Source organism: Syngnathoides biaculeatus, chromosome 23 (assembly GCF_019802595.1).
Source record: "Syngnathoides biaculeatus isolate LvHL_M chromosome 23, ASM1980259v1, whole genome shotgun sequence".
Taxonomy (NCBI): Eukaryota; Metazoa; Chordata; class Actinopteri; order Syngnathiformes; family Syngnathidae; genus Syngnathoides; species Syngnathoides biaculeatus.
In genome coordinates this window covers 10988690-11014052 of record NC_084662.1, presented here as the reverse complement: position 1 = coordinate 11014052, position 25363 = coordinate 10988690, and the positions used below count along the sequence as shown (strand labels likewise).

The 25363-nt window shown below is 43.6% G+C and overlaps 3 protein-coding genes and 1 long non-coding RNA gene across 11 annotated transcripts in view; 3 read left to right on the top strand and 1 right to left on the bottom strand.

Moving 5' to 3' along the window:
* Positions 1 to 18: 18 nt before the first annotated feature.
* Positions 19 to 5394, top strand: LOC133496459 (mitochondrial basic amino acids transporter-like). 2 transcript variants are annotated; one of them, XM_061812087.1, is made up of 4 exons: positions 19 to 110; positions 2999 to 3042; positions 3750 to 3833; positions 4127 to 5394. In XM_061812087.1, exons 1-4 carry the CDS (start codon positions 83 to 85, stop codon positions 4790 to 4792), a joined length of 822 nt encoding a protein of 273 aa, XP_061668071.1. In that variant the 5' UTR covers positions 19 to 82; the 3' UTR covers positions 4793 to 5394. The 2 variants fall into 2 exon arrangements, with proteins under 2 accessions (XP_061668071.1, XP_061668070.1); XM_061812086.1 differs by having other exon boundaries at positions 4049 to 5394.
* LOC133496464 (uncharacterized) overlaps positions 640 to 25363 on the bottom strand; it is a 67537-nt gene continuing 42813 nt past the window's right edge. The window contains exons 3-6 of one of the 4 annotated variants that reach the window (XR_009793795.1): positions 13367 to 13495; positions 8126 to 8315; positions 7396 to 7511; positions 640 to 1109 (exon numbers count right to left, since the gene is read on the bottom strand). This is a non-coding gene — a long non-coding RNA (uncharacterized LOC133496464). Of the gene's footprint in view, positions 1110 to 7395; positions 7512 to 8125; positions 8316 to 13296; positions 13496 to 25363 lie in introns of all 4 variants that reach the window. The other 3 variants (XR_009793794.1, XR_009793793.1, XR_009793796.1) reach the window with 3 other exon arrangements.
* Positions 8216 to 13017, top strand: LOC133496457 (uncharacterized). 2 transcript variants are annotated; one of them, XM_061812079.1, is made up of 7 exons: positions 8216 to 8330; positions 9160 to 9414; positions 9749 to 10045; positions 10121 to 10174; positions 10271 to 10375; positions 10471 to 10511; positions 10586 to 13017. In XM_061812079.1, the coding sequence occupies exons 1-7, from the start codon at positions 8273 to 8275 to the stop codon at positions 10691 to 10693; spliced, it is 918 nt and encodes a 305-aa protein (XP_061668063.1). In that variant the 5' UTR covers positions 8216 to 8272; the 3' UTR covers positions 10694 to 13017. The 2 variants fall into 2 exon arrangements, with proteins under 2 accessions (XP_061668063.1, XP_061668062.1); XM_061812078.1 differs by having other exon boundaries at positions 10471 to 13017.
* vrtn (vertebrae development associated) lies at positions 15650 to 21246 on the top strand. 3 transcript variants are annotated; one of them, XM_061812077.1, is made up of 3 exons: positions 15650 to 15801; positions 17845 to 18158; positions 19040 to 21246. In XM_061812077.1, exons 2-3 carry the CDS (start codon positions 17847 to 17849, stop codon positions 20699 to 20701), a joined length of 1974 nt encoding a protein of 657 aa, XP_061668061.1. In that variant the 5' UTR covers positions 15650 to 15801; positions 17845 to 17846; the 3' UTR covers positions 20702 to 21246. The 3 variants fall into 3 exon arrangements, with proteins under 3 accessions (XP_061668061.1, XP_061668060.1, XP_061668059.1); XM_061812076.1 differs by having other exon boundaries at positions 15652 to 15952; positions 17826 to 18158; XM_061812075.1 differs by having other exon boundaries at positions 15653 to 15952; positions 19040 to 21245.

Here is a 25363-nt window from a genome sequence, read left to right as displayed (position 1 = left end):
ATTCGAGTGTTTTCCACCAGAGCGGGGGGGTGAAGGGGGGGATTCACCACCGACGAGCAGGTGACAACGGTGACCAGCGCCGATGGACTTCCTGGCTGGCTGCATCGGCGGTAAGTGCCGATCTCCTTCACGCACACACCCCCCCAAAAAAGTGATGCAACTCCGCGTTCTGATTACCACGACAAAGATCGTCCACTCGGGCTTTTTTTTTTTTTTTTTTTTTGGCGTTGAATCAGGTGAGCTCGGTTGATGGTTTGAGGATGCTCGTGGGACTCTGAAGGGCCTCCACATCAAAACAATAACAAAGCACGAAGAGACCGACAATCAGCTGACTGTCAAATTCACGATTATGTTCGGCAGGTCACATTCGCTGCAGTTTGCTCTCAAGTGACATGGCTATAAATAGCAAAATATTCCCATTATTTAGGTGCAAATGATTGAAATGTCTATACGCAAATTAAAAAAAAAAATCAGAAATTTCTTAAAACACTTTTGCACTTTTAACGGTATGATGAATTAAAAAAAAATCATGTAAACATGCAAGATAAAGCGGTTCTATATTAGTACTGTTTATCCTGTATTTTATATAGTTATAATTTTTAAACTATATTATATAATATGATACATATTTATACAACATGTGCTGAATTTTTCATTATTATTTGAAATATACATCAAGTAAATGCAGTTTGCAGCAATTTCCTTCGATTTATAAAGAAGCAGCTTGTGTTGTTGTATGGGTGACTAATGCTGTGGTTGGAAAATACATATCTCGAAATAGAGTGTAGGGGGTGGACAACAACATTAACAACAATGCGTTACAGGGTAAAAAAAAAAAAAGATGGTGGCTCGGTAAATGATTGTCATGTGTTCAAGGATACGTCCTCCTTGAGCGTCCTTCTGTTTGAGGTGAGAGTGAAACGATAACTTAGCTAGCTAGCTGTCGGCGGCAGGTGTTGATAGCTGACACACGCGCGCGCGGATACGACACGACAAAGATGATAGGGTGGCCTTGGCGCGCACGCCCCTCCGCTGACCAACGGCAGCCGTCGTCTTCGCGGATGGACCGCGTGCCCGTCGACCTTTGCCCGGCCCACTTTGTGACAAAACTAAAATTGGAAAAAAAAATAGGTGTGAAGTTCATGTTGTTTTAACGATTGCATGAATACCACGAATAATAAAATCACTTGCTTCAAGCTGTTTGCCACGCGTATGGGTGGCAGCAAATTGGTGGTGCGCATTGTACATGGGTAGAAGGGTTTTCCTGATTTTTTTTTTTTTTTTAGGTCAAGTTTATGGGTGCGCATTATACTCGAGAAATGACTGTACATTGAAATAAACAAAATGACGTACTTAGCATGACTGATGAGAGTTGGATGGAGAAGAAGAAGGGGAGGCTGTGCTTAGCTATGGCGACGGAACCTGGTTCTCAATCCTCTCCATCTCGACAAGTATCAAAGAAGTTTTGTGATCTTTGTATCCGACATAGGAACGGAACCTTCAACATGCGCTAAAATACGGGCTCTGTCTTTAATAATTGTCACCGCGGTCGACCGACTGAAGCCTCGGTGGGCTTGGTGTCTCTCCTTTCTCCAATCTTTTTATGATCTCGAGCTCCGTTTCCGTGGTCATGGATTTTCTTTTGGCTGCAGAAGCATTGATAAAAAAGACACAGCTTTTTTCTTTGGGGTCGAAAAAGGAGGGCGAAAATACTCCCGGCGGACAAACATTAGCCAGACAAAATGGCGGACGGGGGACGGTCGTTGTAAAGTGGAAACATCTTAGGTCGAGACCGTCTTAACCCGAGGACTCCCTGTAAATAATTTTGACACTTGCTTGACGCTAACGTCGATTGTAAACCACCATAGACTGGCTGACGCAAATTAGCATAGCTAGCATAGCATTAGCACGGTAACTACGGACCTCCAAACAAGTGTTCCACACATTCCGACGGAGCGTAGAACAAACTTCACGGGCGTTTGTGAAAACGGATTCCTTAAACATCTGCGACTTAGCGACGAAACCTGATCTAGCAAAGTTCCGCTCGGCAACATTTCCCACGGCACCGTCCTTTGTCTCTTTCTTTTTTGTTGTTGTTGTTGTTGTTGTCGTCCCAACTTGTGTCCGTGACGCACTCGATCGAGGTCAACGACCGGCGTCGTTTGGGTCAAACGCGCCCACACGCGGCTCGTGTTCTTTTCCTGGCAGCCCGGGCTTGACGAACGGGGGGGAGTCACGTGACCCCCGTCGGACGCTTATGTCGGATTAGCTTTCGGACGTTTGTTTATGACCGAGGGTTGGGAAGCGCCCCGCGGTTTGATACGACCCCCCCACACTCCCCCCCCATTTTGAATCACGAGGTTTCTTTAAGGTCTTTATTTCTTTGAGATCACATTTGGAAGTTACATCATGCAAAAAAAAATTGCTCGCATCAACACACGTTGATTATTACTAATTATATATGTGTACTATTATTTTTAATTATTATTATTACTATTTCAACAAGTTATTTCAGTGCTTAATGGCATTTTTTTATGCTGTCAAATGATTTTCACCTGCGACGCATACCCTGCGATACATAAACGGCGTTCATTACTTCATGATGATGCTAACCAATGGTGGACTTTTGTCAGTTTTGTGGTTTTATGAATTTTGCTTGTCCACTTCAGAATCAGAATCATTCTTATTTTGTCAAATACATAAAAAAAACAATGCGTCTCCCGGTTGTTATTTGGATGCATTTTTTTTTTTTATAGATAAAATATTTTACATCCGTGTCTTGCATTCTGAGCGGCTTACGGAACGGAATCTACACTCACGGCATAGTCATCGAGTGTGAAGATTCTGTGCAGGATTCGGGTGACTCGGCCCGTCAACGGACCGGAAAGACGACAGTTGAATACTTTTGCCGCGTGCCAGCCGCATTCCTTATATGGGCGACGAAATCGCGTTCCACGCAAATGTTTTGACTTTTGAACGCGTTGTTGCTTGTCTTCAGGTGCTGCCGGAGTTTTAGTTGGCCACCCGTTCGACACAGTCAAGGTAAGAAAATCTCGGTGGGCGTTCATTTCCACGCGGAGTACAAAATACAGCAAAATTATTGGTACACACGAAAAAGAGATCAAGATCAAGATGTTGCTTTTAAATTGTGGTTCAACGTAATGATAGTTAAAAAAAAAAAAAAAAAAGGCAAGCGTTTGTTTCATGCTCTTTTTTTGGGGGAGCCCACTCAGAAGACTATTACAATAGTCAAGTTTAATTGAGGCGGCACGGTGGATCAGCTGGTAAAGCGTTGGCCTCACAGTTCTGAAGACCCGGGTTCGTGGGTTTTCTCCGGGCAGTCCGGTTTCCTCCCACATCCCAAATACATGCAACATTAATTGGACACTCTAAATTGCCCCTAGGTGTGATTGTGACTATCTCTATGTGCCCTGCGATTGGCTGGCAACCAGTTCAGGGTGTACCCTGGCCTCGAGCCAGCTGGGATAGGCTCCAGCACTCTCCGCGACGCTCGTGAGGATAAGCGGCAAGGAAAATGGATGGATAAGTAATGGATAAGGCTGGAAACGACGACGGAACCCTTAATTTAATATTTTGTTTGCGCAAACTTTTGAGCCAAACACTGCATTCAAAAGATTTCAGCATATTGTATTTTTTTCCATTTTCAAGTTACTCGAGTATTTTGGGCTGTACTTCCACGAAGCGCTCGTGACGTGCGACCTAAAAGTCGCCTTGTGTTTTTCCTCCAGGTCAGGCTGCAGGTCCAGAACGTGAACAAGCCGCTATACCGCGGCACCTTTCACTGCTTCCAATCCATTATACGCCAGGAGTCGGTACGTATACAACCGGACCTCGGGTGGGTTGCAATTTTTCGTTGGCATCAGAGCGCGAAAATACGGTGCATTCCGCTGTATGATGTGATAAATACTTGGGCGCTACTTTGTGGATTTCATCTATTGTCTGTAATGTAATGGATTTTCCCAGAGCAACGTCGTAGTTCAGCGTGTAACCCAGAATCCGAACCAGAATCGCGTGTCCTCCTTTGCAGATACTCGGCTTGTACAAAGGAATCGGGTCCCCCATGATGGGCCTCACCTTCATCAACGCCATCGTGTTTGGGGTGCAGGGCAACGCCATGCGCATGCTGGGCCGGGACACTCCCACCAACCAGTTCCTGGCGGGGGCGGCGGCCGGCGCCATCCAGTGCGTCATCTGCTGCCCGATGGAGCTGGCCAAGACGCGCATGCAGATGCAGGGCACGGGCGAGAAGAAGTCCACCCGGAAGATGTACAAGAACTCTGTGGACTGCCTGGTGCGTATCTACCGCCGCGAGGGCGTGTGGGGCATCAACAGGGGCATGGTGACCACCCTGATCCGGGAGACGCCCGGTTTCGGCTTCTACTTCCTGGCGTACGACGTGCTGACGCGGCAGCTGGGCTGCGAGCCCGAAGACCGCTACATGATCCCCAAGCTGCTGTTCGCCGGGGGCATGGCGGGCATCGCCTCGTGGCTCTCCACCTACCCGGTGGACGTGATCAAGTCCCGGCTGCAGGCGGACGGGTCGGGCGGCGTCCGCCAATACAGCGGCATCGCCGACTGCGTGCGGCAGAGCGTGCGCGACGAGGGCTACGTGGTTTTCACGCGGGGGCTGACCTCCACGCTGCTGCGCGCTTTCCCCGTCAACGCCGCCACCTTCGCCACCGTCACGCTGGTGCTCATGTACGCGCGCGGGCCCGAGGGGGGCGCCGTCGACTGCGAGGCGGCCCCCCAGACCCAGACGTCCGGCCTGTGAGCGGGACGGCGCTTTAGTCAAGGTCAAATGCCGTTGACCTGTTAAGGTTAGCGCGCATTTTTGGCTCGTTCTGAAATGTCAACCAGCAAATATCTTTCAAATAACTTTTTGTGAGTCACTACTCGCAAAGTGTGGGGAGGGAGAAAGATGAGATACATTTTTAACTTGTAATAATTATTTTTCCTCTGTACTGGACAACTGCTTTCCTTCCTGTACGAAGGAAATTTTAGGGCCACACTCAAAAACAGTAGAAAAAAAATGTGAGAATAATCCCATTTTTGAAAACAAGGTTGCAATATCATAACTGGAAAAAAAAAATATTATTTAAAAATCCAAATTTTGTTAGGAAAGTCTTTTTTCCCCCAAGTTTTACTGTATTCAACATATTATTAAAAGAGTAAATTATTAGAAAAAAAGTTGATAGAAGTTGATTTTTTTTTATTCAAAATAGTGGTATTTATTTCAAGTTTCAAAAATATATATTTATTAAAACTATACATTTTGTTTGGAAAGTCTTTTTTCCCCACCTTTTACTGTATTCATCATAATATTAAAAGAGTAAATTATTAGAAAATAGTTGATGGAAGTTGAATTTTTTTTTTTAATACAAAATAGTGGTATTTATTTCAAGACAGACAGTATTATCAAAACTGTACCAAAAAATAAAGTAGAAAGTTGAAATTTTTAAAAAAAAGTTTTGAGAATCCACATTAATTTTAAAAAAATGTTGCATATTTTCTAGGTATTTTTTCCACCCTCAAAAATTGAAACTTAATTTTTAAACTCATTTTTCTCCACCAAAAACGCAATTGTACGACCACAATATGCTTGTTTTCTTCCTATTGGAAAAACAACACAACTTTAATCTCGCAAGACTTTATATTAAAAAAATATATTAAAAAATTAAGCACCCTTATTAATTATTATTATATTATTACATTTACAGAGACGCTTGTGGAGGTCAATGATATTTTTTTTCTTTTGACTGTGGCCCTAATCCTGGTTGCTCTTCCTTGCTCTTCCTGCCTTACTAAGGACGCTCTTCTCGATGATATCGCCGAACGGCGTCCGATTGACGCCAGCGAACAAAAAAGCGCTTTTGAAACGCACAAGGTCGCGGCGTCATTTTGACGACGTAGCGGGAAAACGGACCAAAAACTCCCAACGGGGCGAACTCGGAAAGACGGATTCAACGTCGGGTTCTTGTTCTGCTTCATGGGTCAATGCGACGAATGTACTGTTATTTGCGCTCCAGCGGCTTTGATTGGACTTATTTATGTTCTGGGGAGGAAAAAAAAAAAATATCCAAATGAATCTCATTTTGTTTTCTGCTGCTTTTTGAATCCTCAATGCTGAAGTCGCGAAGAAAGTGCAAGTCAAGCTATGCAAACCGCTGAAAACAACTCCAAAAACAGTTTTATTATTAACTTTTTTTTGTAATTTATTGTCTGAGAACGGTTTATAGCTTCCTGGTGCACAAAGCAAACTTATTATTAATTTTTTTTTTTGGGTTACTGTGGCACTTGAAATTGTACAAAAGAGGCGTTAGACCTGCACAGAAAATAAAATAAAATCTCAGCTATTCATGGATGCATATTCGAGGGAGACAGTTTATATTTTTCACAAGTTTCTGCTTTTGTTGTATAAATATTTATTTAAAATTTCTTTCATTTTAGAGCCTTTTTTAGAAGATTTTTTTTAAAGGGAAAATGTATTATGCAGATGGAAACAAATTCCCTGAGAAAATATCTTTGTTTTCAGAATACAGTGTTAACTTTGAGGGGAAAAACAAAAAAAATAAAAACAAAGGTTTGAAATCATAATTTGTTGGGGGGGGGGGGGACACAAATACCTTTGTAGTGTTGACCATTTTTTGTTTTAATAATACTGTAGATGGTCCACGCCTTAATATTACAACTTTATTTTAATGTCTTCTTATTTTATCTCTTTTTGCTCAAAAAGAATTCCAAAGCATACCTGGACTGTTAACTTTTTTCCTGTGTGTCGCTTTTTTTAATTGCCTTCTGGCCCGAGCCCACTTCAAACATGGAAGCGCTTTTTTTTTTTTTTAACCACTGTTGTACAAAGAAATATGTAATTTAAATACCCCCCACTCCTCCCAGTTTCTGAATGTTCTAGTTTATTCATAATGTTGGAATAATCTGCACAATGTGGTTAATAAATTTATTTGTTGCAATGGTTTGGTTTTTAAATGTATTTATGTATTTTTTTTTCCATAATGGAATGAAGTAATAGTCATGTAATGTTATGAGAAAAAAAAATTCTTGTACCCTAACCCTAACTTTTTTTTTTCGGAAGTCTTCAATTTAACAACGAATTTTAATTTTAACAAGTTTTCTTTTCTTTGGAAATTAGCAGTGCTCTGCAGATTGACCACAGGGGGGCGACTTCATCGCCCGCAAACAAACTGCAAGATTTCAGTCTAAATTTTAACAAATTAAGAAGTAGAAAGTACAAATATTTGGTAGATACTACAAATGAAATGTGTCTTCAAAATACAATCCAAATCTATCAAACCTTAAAAAGGAAGGATGCAGTTATTTCCAAAAGAAACCACGGCACCTGAAGAAAAACAACTTTACCTGAGAGAGATCGGGCAGTCGATTTGCTTTCCATGAGCCATCATCCATTGCAGCCTCATAGTAACCAGTAAGCTTGGGCTTCGGGAGCTTTGCTGTAGCCATTGTGGAGTATCAAACTGAAATAAATGTATTAAAATATACATATAGATGTTATATACAGTAAAGCCGCGGTTCTTGAAGGTCCCCGTTTTCGAACAAATCGGTTTTCGGATGAAAATTTCGCCCTTTGTTGTGAATTCCCACGATACCGAAAAAGAAGGCAAGTTGCTTGTTTAAAGTTATTCTGCACTTTTGTTAATCAAAAAAGTTGACAAGGCCGGGGGCCGAGTCGCTACAGATACTTGCAGTGCACTCCCAGCCTAGCGTACTCTACTATTAAAGTGTACATTTGAAGCAAATAAATAAATATATTTCAAGTTATTTTATTATCTAAAGTATTTGAACTATACATGTATTTCTACGATGTAGTTTATGATCAGGAAAAGCTAAAAAAAAAAAAAAGCCAAATTTTTTTAGGGTTGGAACGCATTATTTCTTTTTCCATTCATTGGAATGGGAAACAACGATTCGGTTTTCGAACAAATCCCTTCTCCAACCGTTTTCTGGAACGGATTGTGGTCGAGAACCGAGGCATCACTGTATATATGTATGAAAATGCAGAAGAAGATAGGCCAAGCGAAGTGGAAACCCGCACACGTCCCTTTTAAGCAAATCCACCAACTCACGGTACCTCCAAAATAGCGACGGACGAGTCATCTTTTCACTCAAGGCAGTTGTTTAGCGAGCGAGTCAGAGGATGTTGCGTGCGTCGGCAGGAAGTGCGGCAGAACGACTCCCGTCAGCGGATTGACGGCGGCGGCAGTCGAGCGCGGCGCTCATGATGCTGAAGCGCTCCGCCATGCGACTGCTGCTCGTGCTTCCTTTCGTCGTCGCGGGTGAGAAAAACAAACATTTTTCGTGGCAAAACGGGCACGATGTAAATTTTCTTATCGTTGCAGCGAAGTCATAATGCTTAATTGTTAGTTTGGATTAATCATCAATTAGATGAGTATGCTTATAAAACATGAATTCCAGAAAAAAATGTCATCTCATGAGAATCGAATTGTATTTTTAAAAGAATAATATTTTTGGAAAAAACAACTTCTTTATTCAAAGATGTTGACTTCATTCACACTAGACAAAAGAAAAAAAAAGACGAAACAAAAAGTTTTATCCTGGAAAAAAACAAGTACGATATAAGAATATTATTCTTCCCAATTCAAAGTTTAATAATCATAATAATTTTAATTTTATTTCTTAATAATTGAATACATTTAGAGACAATAGTTGAATTCTCCCTAAGCTGGAATTCATGCTGTCTCATGATATAAATATATATTTTATACTTGTATATTTTTGCGTGTAATATATATATATATTTTTATACATCTATATATATTTTTTTCACCCCCGGAACAAATTTTTCATGAAAAGGCATTTTCATCTTAAAAGAATTCATCATGATTTGTCTATTATTTTTGCCTGGAATAAACAAGGATGAAGATTTTTTTATTTTTAAATGCATCTTAAAAGTTCCATTTTTTTTGTTACTAAATTATAAAGTTGTCACAAACTATCCAAGATTTTGGAAAAATCTGATATTTTGAAAAAAAAACATTGCATTTCTTTTAAAGGGATGTTTGAAAAAAAACTTTTTGAGTCTGCTCCAAAACGCTTAATAATCATAATAAAGCGCCGCACGCGTCACCCCCACCTCTCTTGCAGGCCTCAACGGCGGCGCGCTCGCTTTGGAGCTGTCGTTTCCGTGCGGCGACTCGGTGTGCTACCACATTTGGACGTTCACCCCGAGAACGGCGAGCGTCGACGTCGCGTTAGTGAGCAACGCCGAGATGAAGGCGACGGCCGCGGGCGTCAACGACCGGGACGCAAGATGCACGGAGAGGCTCCGGCCCCGGACGCAGAAGACGCGGGAACTTCATTACTGCAAATTCCCAGGAGAGGCCTTCGTGGCTCAAAACGGTTGGGAACGCCGTCATCGCACTACAACCTTTTGTGAGAATCGAATCGAGAATTACGCGTGGATGAAGTCAAATACATCCGTCCAAGCCATTCTCTGAGCCGCTTATCCTCACGAGGGTCCCGGCTGTCGTTGGGCATTGCACGTTTTCGGGATGTGGGAGGAAAGCGGAGTGCCCGGAGAGGAGGAAAAAAAAAAAAAAAGGGACGGGGAGAGCACAGGCGGGGCCGAGATTTGAACCCCGGGCCTCAGAACCGTTGCCGCCAAGTTTTTAGGGGAAAGAAAATAAATTTCCTTGAAAGTCAAGTGGTCTCACCCCTTGTGCTGTTTTTCCAGACGTTCCAGAGGTGAAAGCGACGCCGGGCGACGTCGTGTCTTTCCAGTGCATCCTGGTGTCGTACTTGACGCTGGGCCATTGCTTCGTAGCGGACCGGCTGGAGGTCTTCTTGCTGTGGGTGGACCGGGCCGGCGCGGTGGTCCAAGACACCTCCGGTCACCGCATCCGGCGAAAGTCACCGTGTGACGTCAGGTTGACCGTCACCTTGCAAGCTCCCGGGCGTGAGGCCTTCAGGTGCCGGGCTCGCGTGGGAGCGATCACGTGGACTTCGGTGGACATGCGAGTCCAAGTACCAGGTGTGCACCGATTCCTTAAAGGATCCAGAACGACATTCCGACCAAAACTAATAATGCCATTTTGACTGTTTATAGCTCCCAAAGGAAAGGGCAGAGGAGGCTTCACATTAGAAGGTGTAGAACCTCAGGGTATGGAACCAAGTCCGCTCATTTTTTCCCAAAAAAAAAAAAAAAGATGACCGCTGAAGTACAGCTCGGAAAGTGAGGTCCAAATTGTGTTTCCAGGCAACAGCCGCTTCCAAGTCGGCGTGGTGGTGGCGGTGTTGGCGTGCGCCGCGCTGACCGCCCTGGCCGCCATGTTTGTCGTGGTCAGGCGACGGAAGGCCTCGAGTAAGTCGAAAGAAAAAATATTACGTTGCGATACGACTTGCACAGTCGTGACACATGACATATTTTTGATACTTTTCGTCAAATGTGCATTTCAGACTTGGCCGAAGCCCCCTGCCCCATCGCTAATAGCAACCAGGCAAGTTTGGAGATTTCACGACTTGTTCGCGCTTGGACACGCCCGAGCTCACCGGAAAGTTTTCCGTCCCGCAGGTCCCGGACGACGTCGTTTACGCAGACGTGGTCCTCCCGGATGCGCCGGAAACCGTTTCCTTCTCTCACGCCGAAGACACGGAATACGCCTGCGTTCGATACCAGTAGTCGCGCATATGGCTTCGTCTTTTGTTATTTTGGATTTAATTTAATATTTTTGGGAGGCAAGCGTTGAAATGTGTACGTCAATGTGTTTAAGTCGTCTACCTCAAGCAACACCACTTCCCTCTTTTTCGGTGACAAAAAGAAATTAAGAGTTTCCTCTTTATGGGGGAACTGTCTGTTCTTGTTTTTCTCTTTTTTTTCAAGATTTTGAACAAATTTTTTTAATAGTAAACTATAGTCAAATGTATAGTAAAATTTCGATTTTTTTTTTTACAATAAAGAAAAACAAAATTCACGACTTTTTCCCCACATAAAGTTACGATCATACCCTCCTAAAATGAAAGCTATTTGCTTGGAATAATTTTTATTGACTCATGCTTTTTAAAAAAAAAATAAATTAAAGGCGAGTTATTGTAGGAAAAAATTATTATTATTACTATTGCAGAATCACGATTTTTAATGTATTATTTGCTTAATTAAGACTTTTTTTCTACAAATAATTGTATTTATAAATAAAATACATTTATAAATTTATTTATAAATACATTTATTTTATTCTCATAAAATTATACAAGTATTTTCCTTGTAAAGTCTTCAGAACTTTAATCTTTAAAAAAAATAAAAATCTTTTCCTTGAAAAAAAATGCCATCTTATTGCTGTTAAAATCCAGTCATTAATTTCATGACATTCTCATAATTAATGATTTTAAAATGAACAAATATTTCCAAGCTTTGTAGTTTTTGAACAATCATTTTCATAAATATATTTATAAATATGTATTAATTTATTTGCTACAAACAAACATCTCATTGAGAAATTTGTTGCTATAATTTAATAATGACCTGACTTGTTGGGGAAAAAAAGCCTTTGAATTTTTGCCAACATCAAACACTTGATTGCATAATAATAATGAATATTATTATTATAACTCATTTTAACCAGTTTTGTCCATCTGTTGTAGTACATTGTGTGGTTTATGTTTGAATTGGAGGTTGTTGCAGAAATGCAATTTTTTTTAAACATACTGTCTACAGTCTAGAAAATATCGTTGTTGACTAAATGCTCTATTATGAACTTTAGCCTTGAGGGCCGTTTTTTATTTTATTTTTGTTATTTTTAACACACAGAGACACACACACACACACGCCTGCCACACGCATACACCGCAAGACACACTCCAACACAGACTCAGCAGGCGAGAGACTGCCGGAGCCGGTCCCGGCGTTGCCCGATTTGCATTTTAAATGTTGCTCTCGGCGGCGCATCCCCACACCTAAGAGAGGTGTGTGTGCGTGTGCGTGCGTACGCGTGTGTGACATCAAGACAGAATTGTTTACAGGAACAAAACCCAACAGAACATGAAGTTCACTTTTTTTGTGATTATCATCCATGTGCCCTGCGATTGGCTCGCCTCCTGCCCGTTGACAGCCGGGATAGGCTCCAGCGCTCCCCGTGACCCGCGTGAGGATAAGTGGCAAAGAAAAGGGATGGAAGGATACATATTACACGAGAGAGTTGAGTACGAGAACTGCACGTCTGTAAAATACTGCCTCCAGGTGGCGGAGGCGTATTTTGCACAACAACTTCAGACAGTCCTCATAAACAAGCACAAACCAATGGAGAAGTCACAGATTTGCGCATCAAACGTGTGTACTCACAGATACTACACTCATCTGTTAGTTATGTTTTAAAACTTGGACTTGCAGTAGATTTTTTTCCAGTTTTGGACCGTAGCTTTGAGTCTAATTACTTTCATGGACTTTTCTAGTTTTGTCATGACAAAGACCTCTTTCAAAAACCTTTTTGATTGCAAAATTTTTTAATATGATATTCCAGATTCGCCTCATAATTGCTTAATTCAGTGATTTTCTTGTGGGGAAAAAAAAATCTCTAAATTAAATACTCAAACTGCACAACTGGCTAAAACTTTTCTTAACGAAATAAATTCTGTTAAATTTAACTTTAGTCCCAAATTTTACAATAGTAATCTCGTACAATAATTTTCAAATCTTTATTTAGGTGACATTTTTACATTTTTAATTATATGTCCGCTATACTTTATCTGTGCATATTTACATACATATTTTCTAATTTAAGGGCAGTATTAATGACAGAACTGTGGATCATGTTACAGCAGCTAACAATTTTACGTATACTTTTTAGAAATAAAACCTCTGCCTCATTTTTGATAAACACTGTATTTTATGGGGTTATTATTTTTTTATTGGTCATTATGGTGGTACTTAGAATTATTTGATTTATATTAAAATGTAAATGCCCACATTAAAATGATTTAGCTTTAATCTGTATTCAGAAATGTAAAATTCGGTTCTGGTGGTAATTTCCATTTTATGCCGGGGGGGGGGGTGATTCCGGTGACCCTTCCTTGGCAGAGGTCAGGAAAAAGCGCCCGAAGGAACGCCGAGTCTCTTTCAAACCTCCGAATGATGCACTTTCTTGCGCAACGATTTCACCATTGTCATTTCAAAACTCTTTTTTTTTTTTTTTAGCGAGCAGCGCGTAGAAAACGTACGGCGGCTTTCGACACGCGCCGCAACAATTTCAGCGGCGGAAAATCTTGCACGCGCTGTTTTGCGCAACTCACGCGCGGCGCAGGTCCGCGTCGTGCTTACGCAATCAGCTGATAAGGTCAAAGCCGCGAAGCCCATCCGAACCTGGCACCGGCGTGTCTGATGGGTCAGTGGGGGCCAAATGTTGCTGTCCCCTGCTGTTTGTGTGTGTGAGTGACTTGGGAGGGGGGCAGGGGGGGGGTGTGGAACAAAAGAGCCTTGATGACTGAAAGCCTGCAAAAGACAGTAGAGAGAGAGAGAGAGAGAGAGCGAGAGAGGTGTTAAAAAAGTGGAGGATGAGCTCCACGCCCAGTCTGAACACTTTACGCTCCAATCCACAAACGAAACTCACACTCCACTGTGTGCACGCGGCACAAAGCCCCCCCCCCGGAACAAAGCCCGTTTGGATGAGCACCGAATGACCTCGCGTGAGGGTTTCGGGAAATACTGTCAGCGGCCTTCCCTGTGCGTGGGGGGGGGGGCATCTTTTGCTGGATCCAGACAACCAACATCGAGCTAGCCCAGGTACACGGGCCCGTTTCAGGTCGGCAATCGGCTGCGCGAATCCCGGCGAGGTCAAAAATCGCACCGCCGACAGAGCAAAACCCTAATTAAAGAGTAAAAAAAAAAAAAAAAAAAATGGCAGCCGAGGGAAAGGAGAAGGTGCAATTCCAGCCGAAGTGCCAGGGATGGAACCGATTAAGAGCCGGACTGGGCCTTTGGACCGTCATCACGTGAAGCACAACATCTAAACGTGTCTTGAGCGCAATTAAAAGAGTAGCTAAAAAAAAAAAAAAAATCAACAGAAGAATGGTTGAGGAAATATGGCAGCGGCGTGCGGTAGAATGACGCCGCGATCCGACCCGCGCGACGTCCTCGACTGGAGTCGTCGGCGCCGCCGGGCGGACGAAACGCAGCGACTGGACGCCGGGAGGGGAGAGCTGAAATGGGGCCAGTCTAACTCCTGCTTAGATGACGCAAAGATGGGAAATTTGGAAACGCCTAGCAAAATGTCACAACCCACAACCGCGTCATTTTGCGTGAAGGTCTGCGAGCTCACGGGAGACGTCATAGACGGGCTAACGAATAGCATCTACGTGGCGGCCTTCTCACGCTTTAAGTAATGGACATTTGAACACAAACAGGACAGCAACACATGTAGACAGACAACACTCACTCTGCGAAGAGTTATTATAGTTTATGCAGTTTACTGAGCGTCTCTTATTTAGTCTCTCGGTGGCCAAGTTGGGCACGGCAATTAATCATGACGCAGAAACTGTCTTAAATCTTTAGATTGTATTTAGATATGTTACGCTGATTGATTGATTGATTGATTTTTGGGCGGCTAAAACAGATGAATCACATTTTGTTTAATTGCAATGGGGAAAGATGAATTGTTATACAGAAGTAATTACATTTGTATCCCTGTACTGCACTGTAGTCTACAATACAAGATAATCAGTACGTACATTCAAGAGATTTGACATGATTATATTTTAACATATTATAATACCGCCATTTAAAAAAAAAATGGGTGGCACGGTGGATCAGGAGTTATATGCTCTGACCGCTTTGTTCCGGTCACAACTGGAGCTGCTCTTTTTGGGGCAGCCCACTCAGAAGACTATTACAATAGTCAAGTTTACTTGAGGTGGATCAGCTGGTAAAGCGTTGTCCTCACAGTTCTGAGGACATGGGTTCGATCCCTGTTCTCCCCCGTGCCTGCGTGGGTTTTCTCCGGGCACTCCCGTTTTCCTCCCAGATCCCAAAAACATGCAACATTACTTGGACCCTCTAAATTGCCCCTCGGTGTGATTGTGAGTGTGGCCGTTTTCTCTTGATGTGCCCTGCGATCGGCTGGCGACCATTTCAGGGTGTACCCCGCCTCCTGCCCGTTGACAGGCGGGATAGGCTCCAGCACCTCCCTCGACCCTCGTGAGGATAAGTGGCAAACATTACTGATGAATGGATAAAAAAAAAAAAAGTTGGACTATAAAAAAGGGGGTAATGACAAACTCTGGATGGATCGCATTCTGTTGATCTTCATAGACTACATATGAAATATGAATAACACTAATAATAATAATAATTTAAAAAAAGGTTTTTGAGTATTTAAACGCGAACAACAAAGCAGCGTTACAGAGACCAACCCCGCTGAATGAATTTTATGTGAGTAACGGAGTGAGTGGCCTTTACTTTTAATCCCAAGCGCCGTTTGACAAACAACTTTGAACCGCTGACAAAACAACAACTAATCCGACCGAAAGTCCCCCACCGGGGGTGTCCTTTTGTTCACACTTCACATTGAAGTTGACCCTGACTGCAAGTCAGTCCTGAAAGTGGGAGGAAGGAGGAAGGAGAGGAGGAGGACGAGAAGGAGGAAGGAGGAGGAGGACGAGAAGGAGGAGGAGGAAGAAGAAGAGGAGGAAGGAGGAGCAGTTTCTTCCCCGATGGACAATTTCCTGAGGCTCTTTCTTCCCCAGCTGCGCTTAATTGTCTGTCACCTTTGGCTCACGCGATGGAGTGACGACGCGCTCGAGGCAAGCCACACTTTTTATTTTTTGTTATTTTGGTTACACCGGGGATGCCCGACACACTCCCACCCAAAGTACTCTTCTTTAGATTGATTTTGTTTTTCTTTTAAAACTGCGACCTTTCGATCCCTCCGCGACGTGAGCTCATCCTGCGCAGGTACGTTTGCCTTCGAAGCTTTCGCGACTTTTTGGGCGTTTGGAATCTTTCACGTCTTCGGAATTCGTCTTCAAACTTCGCTCGGCCGTGTTTTTGTTGTTAGTTTTAGTAGAAGATTTGATTCTCGGGGTGCACGAGCGGTTTCGAACGTGCGGAAAGGAAATATTGGTTCCCACCTTACGTTTTACGATAAAACATACACTATATACTTGAAAATTGTGTACATTTATCAGTTGTTATGATACAGCCCGATTAACCAAAATACAACTGTTTGTCGTTAAAACGACAATTTCACACGTTTCTGGCTGAGTTTGCAAGCTAGCAGTGATTTAGCTTGCATGTTTTGAATTTCAACCATAACCAAAATGATTCGTTTTAATTGATTAATGTATGAATCGAGTCTCACTGTGTTTTTTGTATTCGTGACACCATTCCAATCCCTCGTATGAGGTGTCCATTTTGAATAGTAGTTAACCGACCAAATGTTGAGTTAAAGTTAAAAATTCCTTTATTCTTAAAATAATAATAATCATCATCATTTTTGTGTCATAAGAGGCGAATCAACCGGTTGGAAAACGACCATTTCACCTCTCGTGCTCTTGTTTTAAATGAATTGTCACCATACACTATATCTGTTGAATTTACATTGAATGTAAATTTAGTAAAACACACTCAAACTTGTTTAAAGACACTTTTTTTTTTTAAAATCCATCCTAAACTTATTTGAAGATGGAAAAAAAAAGGGTGGAAATGATAGCACGGGGGCTTGATGTAGCGTGAATCTGGGTGAGTGATTTGCCCGTGACCCGTTTGAGTTTTCTCACGCCGTTTTACTGGACTGACACAACTGGGGCTCTCCAGGAAGTAGGAACTGTGGTACCACAACATACAGTACCGATGACCCAATTGAAGAACCTTTCACGATAAGAACCGAAAAAGAGCTCGTACATACTCATATTGTACATGTCATTAATCACAAAACTTTCTCTGACAAGAGTCTGCTAGCTTAATGCTAACACACTATCCAAAACACCACGGACGGGCTAACAAAATGGCGTTTAATATCACCGTGGCATGTATTCTTTACCGTCGAGTATTAATGCAGATTATACTGTATAGCAGTTGAAGAACTTTTCAAGATAAGAGCTCATACGTACTCATATTGTACATGTAATTACCCACAAAACTTTGTCTTACAACAGTCTGCTTGCTTAATGCTAACACACGATCCAAAACGCCACAGATGAGCTAACAAAATTGCCGTTTGTTATCGCTGTGTCATAACCCTTTTAAGAAGGTGACACGAATGGGGCAGCAACCCACGTGCACAGGCATTACTTAATAAATCATAGTTCCAGGCGTGTATTTTTTACCGTCGAGTATTAATGCAGATTATATAGCATCTGAAGAACCTTTCAAGATAAAAACCGAAAAAGAGCTCACACATACTCATATTGTACATGTAATTAACCACAAAACTTTCTCCGAGAAAAGCCTGCTAGCTTAATGCTAACACACTATCCAAAGCGCCACAGACGAGCTAACAAACGTGCCGTTTCAGATCACCGTGTTGTAACCCTTTTAAGACGGTGACACAAATGGGGCAGCAACCCACGTGGACAGACAATACTTAATAGCTCATACTTGCAGGCACATATCCTTAATGCAGATTATATAGCAGTTGTGATCGTATTCTTTATTTATATCTTGAAGTAAATGTTCTACAGCCTCCTGGTGCCCAAGGAATGTCAACACTTTGTTTTGAATGAGGTAGAGGTAGGTACAAAAAATAATTTTGTTGGGTAGAACAGACGACGTGTCCGTTCATTTCCATGAGGAAAAGTCCTCGATGCGTCTGAAAACCGTTTTCCAGCTTCTGTGATCTCCGACAGTCATGATCCAGAGGAACGAGGTGGTTCTGTCCGTCCTGAGGGAGCTCCAGGAGGCCACCGAGAGCTCGGGGCTGGACGCGCTGGTCCTGAAAGCCCTGGAGGTGGACCGGCTCCTGGCTCCCATCCCGCTGCCGCGCCTGCCCTGCCGGAGCTTCCCCGAGTGGGCCGGCGTGGACGACGTGGCCCGGGGCCTGTACCCGCGGGACGCCCCCGCCGACCTGGTGCCGCTGCGCTGCGAAGGAAAGGGCAACCTGCTGTTCGACGCCGCCAGCATGCTGCTGGTGGGCAACAGTGGGCTGAGCTTGGAGTTGCAGGTGAGGGCCCGTCAGCAGGTTCCCGTCGACTTTGACCAAGTTTGGGTTCCGGGTGTCAGGGGGACAGCACCAAGAGGCGTAGCGCTAAATCAGGGGTGGGCAACCATTTGACGGATCCTCATTCGTACGATAGTTCATTTCATTTAATAATAATGTTTTTGTTTTTTACTTTTGTATCATTTGTACAAAAATATTTCATTTAATGAATTTAATGAGAGGTAATTTAAAAAGTGACACATTTCACGCTCTTTGTAAAATATCATTTGACCTAATTGAATCAAAACATAAATGAAACAATTTTAATTTCACTAATGTTAGGATTCACGTAAACACTTTGGGATAACTGAATTGATATTTTAAAACAAAACAGCATTTAATAATAATGCTGATGTATTGTTATAATTTTAATATATTTTATATAATTGTTTTACCAATATTCCTTCATTGTATTGGTTATGATACTCCATGTCAATTAAATTATTGAACAAAAAACATGGTTAGATATTTTGATGAAACAAAAAAAACCCCACTGACAATAAAGAAGCTAATGTAATAATTCATTTTAATGCTCTTTTATTGTATTTAGTTCAAATACAAATTTGTTCATTTTAATAATATATATATTTATGTATTTACAAAAAAATCTATCCATTTTTGGTAAAAACACCAAAGTGAATGTACCAAATATTACAGGACTCCTCAAAATGTAAATGTCCAGCGGGCCGGATTAAACAACAGAGAGGGCCACTTGTGGCCCGCGGGCCGAACCTTGCCCACCCACCGTGCAAGTGCTGGGATTTTTTTAAAAAAAAGTTTATTTTTCTTTTTTTTTCTTTTCTTTTTTTTTTTTTTTTTTTCCTTTGTCTTCCCCCAACCATCAGGTGAGGACGGTCGTGGAAATGGTCCTGTGGAAGCGGTACTACCTGTCCGGGATGATCGACTCCAAGATGATGCTCCAGGCGGTCCGCTTCAGCCTCTCGGCCGAGGAGTGCGAGGCCACGCTGAACCTGTCGGCGAGCGTCCTGGAGGCCATCTTCGACGCCGACGTCAAAGCCTCGTGCTTCCCGGACTCGTACGCCAACATGTGGCACGTGTACGCGCTGGCGTCTGTGCTTCAGCTCAACATCTACTCCGTCTACCCCATGTTCAACCACAAGATCCGGTCCTATTTCAACCGAGTCATCCGGCCCAGGACTTGCCCCAAAGAGCACGAGCCTCAAACCTTTCACATCATGTGGTCCGGCGAGCTGCAATCGGAGACTTTGTTCCGACCCGATCACTTCGTGGCGCTGGTCCACGTGAGCGACTTTGCGTCGAAGAGCGAGGAGCCCGTGAAACAAGACTCCAAGTTCTCCTATCCAAGTCTGAAGGACAAGTACAACATCACAAAGAGGACCTTCTACCGCTGGAAGAGGCAGTCTCAGGAGCACTGCAAGAAGTCCACAGCCCGCTACGAGGCCAAGTACTTCCTGCAGGCGTGCTACCTGGAAGGGAAGCTCATTCCGCTGCACCAGTTCAAAGAGTTCTTCCCAGAAATCTCCCGGTCCTCCTACTACAACTGGAAGCAGGAGCTCCTCAAGTCGGGCGGAACCTTCTCCACGTCGTCGTCCACGGGCGAGATCAGCCCCGGCGAGAGCACGGAGCAGGAAGCCTGGTCCTCCCCTGAACTCAGACAGGACGAGTCGGACCAGCAAGACAGCGTGGCCGGCATGTTCGGCCTCAGCTTGGGGCCTCTGGATCTGGAGCGGGCCCAGAGCGTGGCCCACATGCAGCAAGCCAAACGGTGTTTGCAGAACTGCATCGCTACCAACGCCTCGTTCCCCTTCAGGCTTTTCAAGCGCAACTTCCCCGGCATCTCCAGGTCTACGTACTACAACTGGAGGAGGGAGGCCCTGCTGTTCAACGGAGGCTACAAAGCCAGCAGCTCCGACAGCTCGGACGCCGACAAGAGCCAAAGTCCCAAAAGCATCTCTCCGGTGTTGCACAACATCGGGGAAACGGCTTCACGGACCAAGATCTGGAGGCGGAAGCACAGAAGTTTCCAGCTGGCGTACATGAGTAAGAAACAGCTCAGAGATGTCGCCAAGCTGCTGGTCCGGAAGTCCAAATTGTCCTTGAGCAAGTTCAAGTTCAGGTTCCCAACTTTGTCCCTCTGCTTCTTCTGGCTGTGGCGTAACGGTAACAAAAAGAGGATGGCGTCGGAGGTCAACGCGTGGGACATCGAGGAAAGGCCGACAGCCTTAGTCAATTTCCGAGGTAGCCGCAAGGCGGCAGAGGTCCCCCCGCACGTCGGCGGATCCGGCGCGCCCCACCCCGCCCGCGGCCCGGCGGGCTCCTCGCCGGACAAGCAGAGGGTGGTCGTGGACGTCGTGGCTCTAGCCAACTTCAAAGCCAAGGCCAAGCTGTTTCTGCAGCGGCGCTTCGAGGAGAAGTCCTTCCCCACGTTCAAGGAGTTCCGCTCCTACTTCCCCTTCACCCCGCGCTCCACCTACTACATGTGGAAGCGGGCTCTGCACCACGGGGTGTCGCTGGTGCACGGCTGAAGCCCGCCACGTTCCCCGCGGTCGGAACATTTGCACGGGCGTGCCGGAGACCCGCGGGCAAAAGGCAGTTCAAAGCCCGGACTCCCTGCTAGGCACCGTACCGGGCACCCTTTACTTTTATCGTTGCATATCATTTGGATTGTTTGTATGAGCCAGGGTTTTTCCTTCTTTTTTTTAATTTTTTTTTTTTTTTTATTTTTTTAGATACTATTGGGGCTTGTACCAAAGACCAACACACTGTGAATGTACCATTTTTACCGAAACGCACCTTTGTGGTTATTCCAAAGACGCCTGAATGTTTCAAGACTACCTATTTTTTTTCTCTACATCCAGTGTTACATATTTGTCCTCACCTTGTATAAAAATAAAAAAAAAAAGTGCCTCAGAACTTGTTTGTATTTATTTCCAGTCAGAGGTCGAAGGCAAACTCCGCTGTAAGCTGGGAAAATATGTGCCAACATCAACAATTTGGCTTCAGTTTAGAGTGGAATTTGTTTTATTTATTTTTTTTTAAATCCTGCAAAACTGGACCCGAAGGCCACCATAGTTTGAGAGCGAACCACTCAGCATGCGTACGACGTGCAAACGCTCATCTTTTAACGGAGGTTTTGTGTGTTTTTCCCTCTTCCGTGCGGCTTATTGTGCTCATGCTAATGGTCAAGGGTGGAGTGGGGGGGGGGGTCTTAATTGTATGCGAGGGGGATCTCAGCGGTAGAGATAAGACTGGTGAGGTTTTTTTTTCTTTTCTTTTTTGTGAGGGGGGCTGAAGAAATGTAGAGGACGGGCGGGGGTTTGTCTCAGACACTTTGATCAAGTGATACCGCCACTCACTTGTAAAGTGGAAAAGTCAATCGTTCACTAGGTGGAAGTCAAAATTGACATCCTCCCAATCAGATCACATTTATGTCAATCAAAACGGGAAGATTATACCAACATAATAAACACGTTGTGAATTCATCTCAAATTGGAGCATTATTGTCTCGGAAGACTTTTACAATTCTTGTTTTAAGGCCAGTGAGGCGAGGCCTGAGAGCAGGGGTGCTCGATGCGTCGATCGCGACGGTGCCGAGGCAAAATTAAAAAAAAAAAGACATCAGCCGAAGTTCGTCTGCCAGCGGAGTGAAATATGTATTGTATGTATATGTATTATGGCCTCGGTGTCAAACTCTGGCCCGCGGGCCATATGGCAATTTCAAATTAATATTAGAGCTGGCCCGCCGGTATTAAAACAGGTATTACGCACTTGTTCGGTTCGATATTAAAAGGTTCATTTGTCCAACCTCGGCCCCGCGACTTTGTTCGATTTAAAATTTTGGCCCGCTGTGAATTTGAGTTTGACACCCGTGGTTTACGGAAAATACGACACCGACATTCCGCCGAAAAGCAAGCTGAGAAGGAGTAAAGTGAGCGAACTAAAATCCCAAATGACCATACGGCAGTCACTTTTCGCACAATGTAGTTCGACAAGCGTCGTTTCACATCATCGTCAATAACAATAATAATAATAACGTCGTCCCCCCCGTCGATCGCGAGAGGCTGCCTGCTTGAGAAGTAGATCTTGGGGTAAAAAAAGAAAAAAGTCTGGGCACCCTTGCCTTGGAGTCTTGATTCTGACATTCACTTCCAAATTTATTGTAGCACATTTTGTGCTGTAATCAATGACAATATTTCATTCATCATTACACAGATATAAAAACTGAAAATATGAAATTTCTAACCCTAGTTTATGAGCGATCGCCCAGTGTCAAAGTGCACCAAAGTAGAAGTTTTAATCAAGTTTATGCTTGTTTTTTTTTTTTTTAAACAATTTCAACATGAAGACAATTTTTAACTAACTGCCATTAATTCCAGAAAAATACTATATTTTGACCTGCATGTTATTTTTCTATCGCACAAAAACTTAATATTGCTGTGTTGTTTTTTTTGTTTTTTTAATTTGACGAACGCGTCTTTGGTGAGCACATTTTCAAGTGTTGTGTTGTGAGCGTTCGACTGCTTGGTGTGGGAATAACGAGCCTTGCATGATCTTGGGAGGATTTAGTGTCGGCGTTTGTTTACGAGTGAGTGGATAGCGACCGTTTATTCGTGGACAAAAGACTTGGGGGAGCCTCCATAGGACTCCCGCTTAAAGACTTGATTGGATAAAGTGGTGCTAACGTTTGATAACAGAAGATCGGATTTTGGCTGGTCTTCTAAGTAGTTAATCATCTTTTAATCAGTGCGGGGTTGAGCGAGCGATTTCATGACTTTTAATGATGGGACAGCACATGTAACTACACATTTTGTCCACTAGAGATCAGTATTGTGCTTTTCACAAGACTGCATGCTTTAGGGCTGGAAAGGGCTGCAAAACTTTTTTTGGGGAAAAGTTTATTCAACTAAGGCTTATAATGTAAGTTTTTTTTTCTTCAATGCAGTAAAATGTACTGTAGCGCCTCAGGAAAAAAAGTATTTTTAAATGACATAACACCTTAGCGCTAATGGTATAAAAGTACTGTAATTTGGAAATAAAGGGTTAGGGTTAGGGCTAAAACCTATGTAAAACATTTTCTGCCACGTTCGCTGTTACACTTGACACCTGCCCACCTTAAAAATTTAAATAAAGTTAAATCTTAAATCTCACCATGCGAGGAGACCATTTCAGCGTTAGCTGTTGTGCCCATGGCGGCCGCTACGAATGCTAATTGGAGCATGTTTCACGCTGGGCAGCAACTGCGCTGGAAAATCAACTTTGAGTTAGTAAATGACTGTCTTCATCTGCCGTGACGGCGCTTCAAACGCCAAGATAATAATTAGTAAACATAAATAATAAAAACGATCTTATGTGTTAGTGTTTATTGCCACTGTCCTCAAGCTAACCACGCTAGCTTACTATTTTTCACTTAATTATGTTGCTTTTTCCACTAAACCAGCTATTCTGCAGGATTTTGTCTGCTTTTACCAACCCAATGCTAAAGAGTGAACAAATATCAATCATAACTAATTCAAGTAATTTCTGGCCGATAAGCCGTGACTTTTTTTTCACATGCTTTCAACCCAGCGGTTTATGAGGTGATGCGGCTAATTTGCGGATTTTGTCTAACGGTCGCAAGGCGGCACTCGAGCGGAAAAGGTAAGAGTGAGATTGGTGGAATATATGTGCCGAGGAAGTGACTTTTACTGGTCTGGCGATGTTAGCGCTGCGCTAGCGTGTTACTGGCGTGTCTCAGTGATTTTTACTGGTATGTGTTTATTTTAACCGGCCCTGTTAGCGCGGCATTAGCGTTAGCACGACGGTGCTAGCGTTAAACTCTCTGTGTACTGTATTTCTATATAAATATCTCGAGTTTCAATGTGGGCACTTGCGGCTTTTACACAGCTGTGACGTATGTATGTACCGAATGGTATTTCTTTTACAAATGTACTGGCTGAGGCTTATAACCAGGTGCGCTCTGTAGGCCATGAATTACGGTAATTGTTTTATTTATAGCCTAGCCGGCTAACATACACATTCTGACGACGACGCATCAAAGCGCTGATGGAGCTCAGTCCCAATTCAGTGGTCGTGAATCCAGATTTTCCGTGACGGTACAGAGGAGTATTGAGGTACTATAAATGTGGAAATGTTTTTGTCTGTGAACACAGCGCAGCTTGGTCTTTGGGTCAAGAAGCCGACAGCTAGCGACATGCTTCTGACAGCACATCGAAATTTTAATCCGTACGAAAACGGCAGCATGCCAATGTGAACGTCAACAACTAGCATGGCACTAATGCAACTTGCAACTTCCTGTCGTTTTTGAAGTTTTTTCTTTTTACAAAGCATTTTGGTCTGTATGCAAAACAGCTGGTCTCGTTTCCTAACTACCACAACCTGCTGGCGGCAGAACATATTTGACGGTGGGGTCCCCCCCCTCACATAAAAAAAAAAAAAAACTCATTTTTCTTTTGGGATTATAGAAAGGGATTATGTAAACAACAATGGCAACAAAAGTGTGCGTGTTGCAAAAACCTGCGTGAGTTGGCGACAGTCATTTTCAGGGCAAAACATTGAGTGAATGGCATTAAGTGTATCCATCCATCCATTTTCTTTGCCGCTTATCCTCACAAGGGTCGCGGGGAGTGCTGGAGCCTATCCCGGCTGTCGACGGGCAGGAGGCCCGGTACGCCCTTGAACTGGTTGCCGGCCAATCGCAGGGCAGATGGAGACAAACAGCCGCACTCACAATCGCACCTTGGGGCAATTTAGAGTGTCCAATCAATGTTGCATGTTTTTGGGTTGTGGGAGAAAACCCGGACTGCCCCGGAGAAAACCCACGCAGGCACAACGAGAACATGCAAACTCCACAAAGGTGGGGCCGGGATCGAACCCGGGTCCTCAGAACCGTGAGGCCAACGCTTTGCCACCTGATCCACCGTGCCGCCTTCAAGTGTATCGATAATGGAAATAAACCAACCCCGGATTGTGTTTAATATGTTGAAATTGTGTCTCGGAGGACTGAATCATAGCACTGTCACTTGCAATCAAGTGTGTATTGTTTCACCAGAAGCCAAAGGGAGCTCTCAACTGGCGCGTCTGATTGCATTTGTTCATCCGCCTTCTTTAAAAGGTCCCGTCTGGGGATTTGGACCGTCGCACTCTTGTGTTCTATCCAAGAACAAGTGAAACAGAGGGGAAAAAAAAAC

Bases quoted from the DNA above. Each gene is read 5' to 3' on its own strand.
- LOC133496459 (XM_061812086.1), top strand. From the start codon at position 83: ATGGACTTCCTGGCTGGCTGCATCGGCG. The intron at 3,043-3,749 runs GTAAGAAAATCT...TTTTTCCTCCAG, and splicing joins ACCCGTTCGACACAGTCAAG to GTCAGGCTGCAGGTCCAGAA. The intron at 3,834-4,048 runs GTACGTATACAA...CCTCCTTTGCAG, and splicing joins CCATTATACGCCAGGAGTCG to ATACTCGGCTTGTACAAAGG.
- LOC133496457 (XM_061812078.1), top strand. From the start codon at position 8,273: ATGATGCTGAAGCGCTCCGCCATGCGACTGCTGCTCGTGCTTCCTTTC. The intron at 9,415-9,748 runs GTTGGGAACGCC...CTGTTTTTCCAG, and splicing joins GGCCTTCGTGGCTCAAAACG to ACGTTCCAGAGGTGAAAGCG. The intron at 10,376-10,470 runs GTAAGTCGAAAG...TGTGCATTTCAG, and splicing joins CAGGCGACGGAAGGCCTCGA to ACTTGGCCGAAGCCCCCTGC.
- vrtn (XM_061812077.1), top strand. From the start codon at position 17,847: ATGATCCAGAGGAACGAGGTGGTTCTGTCCGTCCTGAGGGAGCTCCAG. The intron at 18,159-19,039 runs GTGAGGGCCCGT...CCCAACCATCAG, and splicing joins GGCTGAGCTTGGAGTTGCAG to GTGAGGACGGTCGTGGAAAT.